Here is a 12185-nt window from a genome sequence, read left to right as displayed (position 1 = left end):
AGTAACCTCATAAATTCTGGTACATGAAAAAATGTGGGAGATTTTAGTTTGAGAGAAAACATCAACCTCATGCAAAAAAAAAAAAAAAAAACTACTGAAGTCTGTTAGGTAAAGGGGGATATACATATTTTACTATACCGTACTTCAGTGCACATTTACTGTAAATATTCTCCAGCATTTAAACATAAAACTCAAAGGTAATACAAGTATCTTGAAATAATATTTAAAAACAAATTTATTCCTGCAAAGTAAATTTTTATAAGGAAACTAAAGCTATCAATACTCTCTTAATATAGGATATTAAATTTATCATATAAACAGTGGTCTTGCTGAAAACATAGAATTTAATGGATTTTCAAATTACAATACTTGGTTGAATTACTGCATTTTACAATGATTTATAAAAATTTCATATCTAGCATACTTCAGCATTACAACAGTTAGTTAAAAGGTTATGCTCCCAGACCTTTCACGGCCTCAAGTTCTTGTTCTAATTCCTGAAGAAAAACAAGTGCACTGACTGTGTTGCTCCCTGCATGCAATGGACAAAAATTCATGTTCACATCAATCTTTGACTCAAAGCAATTTCTCTAATCCTTTATTAGACTACTTGACATTGTTGGCCAACACACTATAGTGCATATGAATAAAATCTTAATCAGATTTAGCAGTAAAGGGAAACCCTTCAGAACTATTTAAAAAACAATATTATTAAAAACCATAAATAGCAACAAAAATAGACATGCAGTATGTGTACTGGCCAGATATAGAAAAAGTTCATTCTCAACAGCAGATAAATTATTTTAGTACAGTATTCCTACAATTGAAAATATTCTGAGAAGAAGGGTAAAGAAAATGGTTATGACAGTTTAACCAGACAACCATGCTACAAACTATAACTAACGGTGCTTGGGTTTCTGAGCATCTGTATATACTTCATCATGTCCTGTTTCAAGAAAATGTCACAGCTGGACAGGCCAAGACACACCACACAGAAGTAAGAGGCCTCCAAGCAAGTGCTGATGCAACAAGGAAGACCAGAATAAAGAGAAGTCTTAGGATAGCTTTAGAAGTAAAATGGAAATAGTCAATCCAAGAATGAAGGCCTTGATGCAACAAATATTGCAGAAGAGACTGACTTGAGGAAATACAATCTGGTAGAATAGGGGCCTTGAACAAAGTAAATACGACAAAACACAGCATAAAAATATGAGAACAATATCCGAATCAACACATTTATACAACTGAGATGGAAAAATACTTTCAAACCCCAAGATAAACCTTAAGTTTCCTATAAGCGTGTTTAAGAATCTGGATTACACAATCCACAAAAGACAAGTTTGAAGTTTGTTAGTCATAAAAAGTAGTTTAACCAGAATGTCACAAAAGTCTCAACTCTCTTCAGCTGCTTAAAAGGTTTTTTTGGTTAAAAGGAACAGAATTACCTACATTTCATCTAATAAATCATAATTTTACAAAAACTTTAAACTGGATAGACTAAGAATACTTAAGACAAAACCTCCTTGATGGACATGTGGCCAATAATTGTAATTTACTCTACACTGAAATTTTGGAATTCATACAATACATATTTTACTATTAATGTTGTAAAAAACTGAAATTTTTTCATGTGGCTGTTATTATAAATGGGTATGTCCAATTCTCTGACAGGCTAACACCAGTAAATTGAAAAAAAAAAAAAAAGATTCACGAAATAATCAAAAACTTTTACATCCAGTAAAAATTGAATGGTTAATAAAATCACACTTTCCTGAGCAGATCATACCAACAATGCTTGCACTATATTTACTCCCCCATACACTTAGAACTTGTCTGCTAAAACCTCTCCCATCTGACAGGAAGTTATAATTCCTCACAGAATCAAGATTACTGTACTACTTTGGGACTAGGTCAAAGTACTTCCCTTTAGTTGCCACAAGCAAAAACCAATGGGGTACTCACACAGCTGTACCATTTAAAATTTATCCTCATTGAACTACATTATCACCAGCCTTAAAAAGGTGATGCCTCCTATCTTTAAAATCTTTGTCCTTCTAAATGAAGCAAAACTAATTCACAAATGTGTAAACTACAGAAAAAAAACAAAAAACATTTTTCCAACAGCGAAGTACCTATCCTGCTCTATGCATATACCAAGAGAAAAACAGAATTGCCAACCATGGAACTGACAACAACAAACTTCCTTCAATATCAGTGCACCTCATACATTTTGCTATGAATCACTGAATGTTTGTTGTGGATGATCTATTCACTGTTTTAGGAGCAGTTCAAATCATATGTATGACAGAAACACCTGTGTATATGGATAATTACACAAAAACACTTTATTTAGTTTCCAAGATATAATGTAATGTACTTTATCAAAATGGAACTTCAATAAAGCAACCATGAATTATACAGAAAAAATTCAACACTGCTACATAATGCTCAGAGTCAAAACCAACTGCTTACTAACAAAAAGACATATATGCTCTTAAAAGTTTAAATAATTTCCTTGTATAAATGAAGCAATGATTTAGCTATAGTGATGTGTGTATAGAGCAACTGCAAAAATAAATCATCACAATGCAAAGCTAAAATTTAAAGTGTAAAAATGTGAAAGAATGCAACACTGCAAAGCCAATCGAAACCAAATTGAGAATACTGATATGGTAATATAACTAAAAGTGTCCTTAGTAAAACCATCACCTTAATTGAAACTAAAGTATAAAATATAAAAATTCAGTACTAAAATTAAGTTATAACATTTTACAAAATAATGCCAAGAGATTTCACTTATAACTTTAAATTAACAAGTATATTGTACTCTAATGATTAAATATACTGGTATATAAGATGACATTCCAAGAATAAAGCCACACTTATTGTACGCATTGAAGTTTTTTCAACCTTGAAACCAAAAAATATTTTAGCTTCATATTTTCCCCATGGTTTTCTAGCCCTTCTAAGTGGTTGTCATCACACCATTTTTGTCTTTTATTTCCTTAAGTGCCTGCTCCTCTCCCCTTGCAAACATATACCAACCAGTTGATTTTCAGCCTCTTAACAGTACCAATTATAGCAACTTCAATTATAATTTAATCTTCTCAACTTGCTACAGCCATGATTCAATAATCCCTTTGTAAAACCCCTATTTTCTAAATACTGTGGCTACTATGTAGATTAAGTACAGGTCTTGAATGTCTCATAAACTGCTACCAAATTTAAAATTGGTACATTTTTGTTTAACAGAAGCCAACTTCATCTAGGGTGTTGCTAATCTTCCTCTTACTTCCCTCTAAAAACCAGTTTCATGAATAAGTTTTCAAGGTAAGGAGTTCCCTACCTCCTCCAAGGTCTCTCCTCATTTCTACAACTTTTCTTTTGTATTTCAGGCATTATCCATCTCTTACTCCATTTACATTTGCATTCCTGGATATCTTGCTACTCTGTCAGCTGTATATGATACATCCTGACATCGCTCCAGCAGCAACTACATGGACATTTTCCAGATCTTGACTTTCTCATTGGCTCCACTTGTGTTCTGGTCACCCTAATATTTATTTTGCTTACACTGAATTTTAACTTCCATGTCAATTTCTGATAATTTTATAACCTCTAACTCTGATTCAGCTGCTATCTCCATATTTACAGCAGACATACACCAACATTTATCTTTTTCAGGTACTGCAGACCTGTCTGTCTGTCTGTCTGTCTGTCTTAACTTCTGAACATCATGATTGCAACACTATAAATGTTTTCATATTCATTCCCTGATGTATTATACATTTCTACTGCCTTCCATTCACCTTCTTCAAGGTGTTTCATACTTCCACTTTCATCCTATAATTGCTGATGCCTTTTTTTCATACTGTTTATTCTTTTTAGTGTCTTCTTCATTTCCTTCCCTCAGTACATAAGTATCTACTGAATTTACAATGAACTAGGGTTTAACTGCTTAAAAATATACATAAAATAAGGTTAAGTACAATATGCCTTTTACATATATTAATTCACCTGTTTGATACCTGTATCAAAGTCAAAATGTAGCATGTCACCTACATTGCAATATCTATCAGCACAATTTCAGTGAAATTTATTCTAAAAGTAATTTTCTGAATCAGTATGTTTCAAGTAACTGTATTAACACAGAAATTTATAGAAAAGTCAGTTTATAAACCAGTATATTTAACCAAGTGACTACAGTATGTAAAAACACGTATCCTTATAACAATTCTACTATAATATATTTATTCACAAAACTATAATTTTCAGATTCCTAATGTATTACTACAGTATATGCTTAGTTATAAACAAACAATATCTGAAAAATCTATAAATTATATTTTAAATCAAAATTAAAATAAAACATTATCACACAGTGTAATAAAATTCAGCACAAACAAAACTTACCTGCGCTGTACTGAGTGTATTGCTGGTACTGCGGATGGAAGTTATGTATAGCATCTGTCATGATATCTTTTGGGTTCATGGTTTCCTGTAGGAAAAAAAAAATGTTTAGGAAAACTAATGTGGTATATGCCTCCTCTGATATCTATTATCTTCAGTAGTATTTTACCTAACATTACAGTAAGTCCTCTTGATACAAATGAGCTCCATTCCAAGAGCTCATTCAGGAGTTCAATTTGTTCTCAGTTCAACAAAATTGGCTTATGCATCCAGCACTAATTAGTTCATGGCATATACCGTTTTACGGTTACAAAGTTTTCTGTTAAAACAACTTCTGCTTTGTACATGAAATAGTTTATAATAAACAAAAATCTTTTAATATTTCCTTGAAAAAGTGGCAATAAAATATATGAAATTAAGTTCAGTCCAACACAGTTAAATAAGCATCCAACATATAGTTAGCATGCATATACAGCACCGTAAAGTAAAACATGATAAAATTACATATGTTCATGAATTAATGCTTTTTTTCCTTGAAAAAGTGACAATGAAATAGATGAAATAAAGTTTTAATAACCTGCATGTTGTGCAAGTTCCAGTTCTGCCATATTTTACTTCTTGATTCCTTTAGTATCTTCTTTGGTTTTCTACATCTCATCTTCAAGCCTCACCAATATTACACTGCTTCTGTCTTCCCCTTTAACTACAAGATAAACCATCTGGCCCTGTATTCCACAACTCTCATATACCACTATATGACGATCCACCTTCACAGAGAAGGCGTTATACAGGCTGAGTCATGTTTGTTGAAGAATCTCATGAGTGACTTACTATATATTAACTACATGGGCTCCTGCACACCACCAAGCGGCAGAGACAAGAATTAACCTTAAGCGTTGCTATGAAATTTGAAATTCTGCCATAATCTTAAAGTCTTCTTTAAAAAAAAAAAAAAATTTAAACACACATACATGGACATTTGTATCGTTAAAAGTTTGTAACTTAGCTGTGCAGTGCTTAATATGAATTTTATCAATCCTGTCAGTTCCATTTCATAGACATTTCTACTTTCAACCCATGCACCCGAACTTAACCACAAAATTCTCTGACTTTCCCAGTTACTCAAGAATTACTGAGACTTGGGTCAACACATCATAACTTATGATGAACCTGTTTTACACACAGGTCACCAACTGAACTTAAAACAACTGAAGCTTAGGTGTACTTTGTCCCACTGCAGGTAGCCTTACCTGGTCATTAGCACTCAAGAGATAGAACTTTCTCTATTCAGATCAATAGATTACGCAGTTTTAAGACAAAATCCAGCAAGAGGCTATATCTTTAGGCACATAAATACACATCTGATAGTGATGTTAGGTTTTGGTCACTTAGTTGAGAAATTTTTAACATTACATTTCCCAGGAATATAGCATATCCATAGTCTATTTTATAAAATTTCCTACAAACCTTGCATAACTACTTTAATACTATTATCTCAAATCTACCTTACATCCAAGTCACTGGAAATGAACTGCGGCAAATGCATATCACACATTACCCAAAGAACTTCCATGCTTCAGAAAAAAATTAGATACCTTCTTCACATATAACAATTTGGATAAATACCTTGAGGGATGAAGAGATGCTTTGCATTGTGACTGATCTTCCAGGTCCTGTTCCATTGAAATCACCATAAATCTGGTAAGGGAATGCATATCGAAGAGCTACAGAAGCAAAGAACATCTCAATACAGATGATAAAGTTCTGATAACCTGCAGACACTGTACCCGTGTTGAGATCTGGGTTACCTTGGATTATTTCAGCTTTTTCAAGAATGGCCAGTAACACACCTATAAAATAAAAATGTTAAAAAAGAGACATATTTCGTAAGCTTTTCAGAAATAAATAATTATTCAAATATCTAACAAGAGGTTTAGGTTATTAATTTATGACTTTTGAAGATATGAATTCTAAGAATCATGCTTTTACATAATTCTAATTAGTTAAGTTATTTATATAGGCATGACACAATATTCCATTCAAAAGATACAGACAGTCCCCAATCAAGCAACTTTCTCTTCCTTTTATTGGTGATCTCTGTTCCCTTAAATCATTACGGCCTTTATTTGCTTCATTTTCCATGGCAATTACTAACTGTAGATGCATTATCTATTCTATTTTGAGTATATTTCATATGCACACGTAATACAGATGGATTTTTCTTCGTGAAATAGTACCTTAGTTTTTAAAAGTAATCCAAAAATCATTTATTTCACAAACTATTTCTCTTCTCTTGGTGGAACTGAATGTCTTTGGTAACTATCTGATACCAAATTTATTAGGTCTGACTCGTAAAAGCCCATATACTGGAATTATATTCCAGAAGTTTTACAGACTTTAACTTAAGAGCTTGACTCATACATGCAGTTACAAGATGAGAGAAAAGTCATAATGTCATAAGAATAACCTGTTGGTAAAAAAAAAAAAAAAAAAAAATTATTATTATTATATACTGTTACCATCCTTGTCAAAGACATTCTTTCTGATCATGTAACTAAAAAAATGATTAAAAATTCAACCACAGTTTAAAACTGAACAACTTTGCAAAACATTCAAGAAATGAAATTTACACTTGTGTGCTGCATATTCAAGAGTTTTGGATGAAATAATACCAAACAAAGCAAGGCAAGAATATTGTATATAAATCAACCAACTTGTCAATAACCTAAGTTTGTGATTTTTTAATAGCTGTTCATCTCCCTCAACAAGTCAGTTATCTTTTTGTTGTGATTCTTACAAAAGAAAATGGTAAAAAGCTACTTGAATTTTAATGGAATTAAGCTAAACTGAGGACTGCCTGCACCCATAATTATGCAAGTACTTACCTTGCCAAAATGACAAAAAAATTACAGACTTGATTGTAAAGAACTTAAGGACAGGTTCAAATGGTTGCAAAAGGTCTCTAGTTGCAAAATAAAACAAAAAAAGGCTATACAGAGCCAGTGATACAGATATGTTGTATATAATTGTGATGTACAAATATCCTCCTTCAGGGCTGTGAATGAAAGCAAAAAATTTAACAAAATTAGTCCACTGTTTACAATGGTTATTTTCTAATATCAAAACTAAATAGCATCTGAAGTAACGTTAGAAGAAAATTAGAAAGTTTTTTATCCTCTCAGCTAAGTCCTCCAGTTAGGAAAAGCAAGTTACCTTATGCATGCAACTCTTATGCAGTCCAATCATTAAATTTTAAAATGACAGACTTGAATTATTCATAATTACTTATTTGTGTTTTACAACTTCAACCTGTGTTCAGTGAGAGTACAGCTTTTCTTAATTAACTTACAATAAACTTTTACCTACTGACAAGTTATCAAACACTTCCTATTTCTACACATTTTTTCTTTAATGTACATGAATACCACATTAATTGCTCAACCTACTCAATAACTCATTTTAACATAAAAAATAAATATGCAAACAGAAACACATTTTAAACTATCACATTCTAAATGAAACCATCACATTAAAAATAACTATGAAAAACCTCATTTAGTTTCTACCACAGTAAAAATTGACCTGGTTAAAAAGATTTCAAGTGTAAATGAATAATAAAATTAACAACTGTAATTTAACCTAACATTACAATTTCTAAAAGAAATGAGCTTTTTCAGTTCAAATCTGAATAAACCATGTACTCAACCAGATTTACTCTGAATACAGGATTTTAAATAACAGGTGTAGATACATTACTTTGACACTATTACAGGCCATGGATTTTGCACAGAGCTAACTAAACAGTACTATAGATTTCTTTGCTGTGGGCATTCTGCCTTAGATTGCACTGCTTGTGTTTTTTTGATCCTTGTACTTTCTATCAGTTCCCTCTGGTCTCTTGCAGCTGTATCTATCTTATTGCTTCTAAAACTTAACCACTCCTAAAAAACAAGTTTTCCTAATGTAAAAGAAACAATATTTATTCCCGGAAATAATTTTAGGCCACAAAATTTATCATTTTCTGTGTACACTCAGACTTATGAGAAATAAACATAGCCATTTAATTTAAATCTGATACTTAGATACCTTGTACAAGAAACTAAACATTGCTGAAAACTTTTAGTAATAATGTATCTAGTACAAAATTTGTGAGAGCTTGTGCTTTTTTCCTGCAATGATAATGTATCATCACCCACATTATCCAAATAGCTTGTATTTTTACTTTAAATGTAAATGCCACAAGCTGTATTTTCATTCATTTTACTATATGAAATATTTAAAACCTATAAAATACTAAAATACATCAGACCTCATGATTATGTTACAAACAAATTTTCAGGTATAACTTCTCAGCTGTTAGTTATACAGATTTTGCTTTTGGGTGATATGCAGTAGTGTGTATAGAAAGAAATACAAAAATACTGTATATGCATAATAAAGACGAGATTGTTTTTAATTTTGTCGCCACTTTAAGAATATACTGTAAATGCTTTCCTTTTTAATCTCCTACTTTCATTCCATGCTGGATACTTGCATGATACAGGGAAAATACAAAGTTTCCATACCTCCAATCACCGTCGTGATATTTTCCAAGAAACTGTAGAATAATTGTAATGAAGGCCATTACTGGTTTGACTGCACAGAACTGAAGAGTGGCTTGTTTGCAGAACCTCAAAAATCCTATGGTGTATGTTTTTCCAGCAAGGCAACAAGTCCCATACATGCATGACGACCTATTAAGAAAACATTATGATATCATACCTTTCAAACATAATCAAAGTCATTGGCAAAGCATATGCCCCATTAGGCTACAAACACAAGTCTTTATTAATAAAAAAAATGTTATGAAACTGTTGCTATTTAAATGTAATATTGTATAAATAATTTACAAATAAAATACACAATCTAAGTGAGAGACTTCTGCATATGTTAGTCAACAAGAAATAATACAGGAGAGTTTATTTTAATGCAATCTGAATGAACCACTCACACAATAACCTTTTAGCCAAATCACTAACACTGATATCAGACAAGAGTTAAGTATGAAGGAAACCATTAGTCTGCGAATATGACGCTCCTACCCAATATTCTAACGTATTTTCTATGGAAAATCCAACTACCTTGGTTATCAACTTCTGCCACGACAATGCTACTTATAGTACTCATCAGTCATGCTGATCTTAAAAGCCACATAGGTAGTAGACTTTAATTCAATATAATTATAATGTGTCAATGCTAATTGTAAAGATTTAAAAATGTCTTAAGTTCATTTTCTTGCATCAAAATATTGAACAATTTAATACTGTTACTCGCCTACTTTTTCCCAAACTTAGCACTGTTTTATTCATACGTCATATTTCATTCTGACAGCAAGTCTTAATATTCAAAATTTCACAAAGGTGCAATTAAACAGTTTAAATATGGAAAAGGCTGTAACAAAAAAGCTACTTTTCACCTCCAGTTTTCTTCTTAATCCTTTTTATAGCTTTTTTGGGGTCTTTCCTTGTTCTTTTTAAAGTTTTCAGGTCTTCATAATTACAATGCAACCTAGTAATTTTTAAATTACTCAATTACAAATATAATCATTCATATGTAAGCTCATTATAAAAACTTGCAGACAACTGCTTAAAAAGGCAGCAGTCACAATGAGGTATAAATTAGGGGGATTTGCAGTTTTCTTGTCAAGTCAACCTCTGCCTTAACCTATTATGAACACTCACATACCAAGGGATTCTAGAAATGTTAAAAGCAAAGTATAAACACAGTGCTCCCTTCTCATAAGATCTTGCATGAAGAATTGTAAACTTCACAACTTTACTGTAATTACCTTTTTATTAATACTCAATATACTCTTTTTCACTAAACACTTTAAATTTTGCACAGTAAAAATTATGACAAGACAAATTCACTATACCTCTGCTCATATTACCTGACTTATCAGTTTGAAGGTTTAACAGATAATCAAGTTTAATTGGTTTCAAAATGTTCATTACACTTCTCTTTACAAATTGAGTAACATGGAGTTATTTTTACTCCTACATTCTAGGAAATCTTGACCACCTCTCCCACTACACAGAACTTTGATGCAACTTTTTATTTGTTGAACATACGAATAAAGAATTTTCAGTGAAGGCTATTACTATTTATTATTCTAAGGCACTGACAAAATTAGAAAAAAAAACTCAAACCAAAGTTATTATCCTAATAAATCTACAAATACTAACAAATCCCAGTCACTTAAAAAACTATCTGCTCACCTGATGGGTTTTCCTCTGATTTCACTCATGATGTTGCCTTCCCCACCTAGGTACTCATAACACAGACTCAAGAAGTTGTAAATGACAAATGCTGCAAAGATAATAACAGAGGAGTCACTAATATAAGGTTACATTTGTAGTAATTTCTCTTCATCTTATATAATCTGTTTGCTCTGTAATTTATCTGTACTCTATTTTTTTTTTCTCTCTGGAAGCATGCTTGGCAAGTAACCGAGTTTTTGGGCATGTGTCACATGATTTTTTTTGCATTTTTAATGACAACAATAATAATAATTATTAACACTAATAAGATATGTAGAAGCAAGATACAAATTTATTTTCAAGGTTAGAATTTTCTGCTCATAAAATAGCTAGAGAATTACCAGCATGGAAAAATTAATGTTAAGATTAAAAATTTTAATGGTTACAAATTCTAAAATGATAATGTAGAAAAAATAGTTAGTTTACCTTCATAGCAATCCCTGAGGGTATCAAAATATATGTAATAGTTGTCCTTGTTGAAGAACAATAAAGAAATCCAAGAATCGAACGCGTAAATTGGGACGAACAGCAGGATGCGCACAATCCATCGTTGCTCCGCTGGATTGCTGTAGAATCTCAAGTGCTGGTAGATCTGAAGAAGAAATGAATGAACGTCAACATCAATTACTAAACTTCAAAAATGTGCACATTATATGGTAACAAAATATTTAATGAATTATTATACAGGGTACTACCTAGATGATCATACTCGTATAGCTTATTCTCTATAGAGGAACCTGTCGTAGTGGTCAAAAACGAGATGCTATTTAAAATAGAGAGAGAGAGAGAGAGAGAGAGAGAGAGAGAGAGAGAGAGAGAGAGAGAGAGAGAGAGAGAGAGAGAGAGAGAGTTGGTAGGTCATAATTCAGCTACAAGCCTTGTGTGTGTTTCATAAAATTTCTATAACTCGGTTAAGAATTACATGAAAACTAGGAAACAGATCCTTCATCTTTCTCTGCGCTTGTGTAGAACTGACATTAAAAACACAGAGATAAAGTAATAAGTGTGGGCGAGATGATGACATGTAAACAAAGCGACTGAGCAAGGGGAAGCTAGAGGGAGAATGGACCAACTTGAAACACAGAGGACCGAAGGAACTACACGGGAGGTTTGCAGGGTCTGCCAAGCCGTTGCTACGGCAACGTTGTATCAACAGGTGGAACTGGATATCCGCAGTGAGTACCATCAAAAAGGAGAGTCCCACAGCCAGAATAAAAAAAAAATCACGCGAACAATACCCAATATCCAGTACATCCAAAGAGACCACTCTTTTCAACCGTTGTGAAAGATTACTCAATTCCTTTGGTTTCGCATCTGTAAATAACATTCACGTGTGCCTGAAAACAAACACTGTTTTGTACCTAAATCTTTCGCGGAATTCCAAAAAATTAAGCGATACACGCGTACTGTTTTGATTCCGTTATACGAACATTTTCTAACATGATTACAAAATGATCTCCTGATGAACTGACATTC

General features: G+C 32.3%; 1 protein-coding gene across 6 annotated transcripts in view; it reads right to left on the bottom strand.

Moving 5' to 3' along the window:
- Nucleotides 1-12185, bottom strand: part of Tmep (Transmembrane endosomal protein) — a 104635-nt gene that overhangs the window by 9678 nt on the left and 82772 nt on the right. For 5 of the 6 annotated variants that reach the window (XM_067083943.1, XM_067083944.1, XM_067083941.1 and 2 more), the window contains 6 exons: nt 11136-11301; nt 10668-10758; nt 8976-9143; nt 7296-7465; nt 6037-6260; nt 4414-4498 (listed from right to left, as the gene is read on the bottom strand). In XM_067083943.1, the coding sequence (XP_066940044.1) occupies nt 4414-4498; nt 6037-6260; nt 7296-7465; nt 8976-9143; nt 10668-10758; nt 11136-11301 (904 nt within the window). Of the gene's footprint in view, nt 1-466; nt 533-4413; nt 4499-6036; nt 6261-7295; nt 7466-8975; nt 9144-10667; nt 10759-11135; nt 11302-12185 lie in introns of all 6 variants that reach the window. The other variant, XM_067083945.1, reaches the window with a different exon arrangement.

The sequence above is a fragment of the Macrobrachium rosenbergii genome, chromosome 41, assembly GCF_040412425.1.
Source record: "Macrobrachium rosenbergii isolate ZJJX-2024 chromosome 41, ASM4041242v1, whole genome shotgun sequence".
In the NCBI taxonomy this organism is placed as follows: Eukaryota; Metazoa; Arthropoda; class Malacostraca; order Decapoda; family Palaemonidae; genus Macrobrachium; species Macrobrachium rosenbergii.
This window is presented reverse-complemented; position numbering and strand designations above follow the sequence as displayed.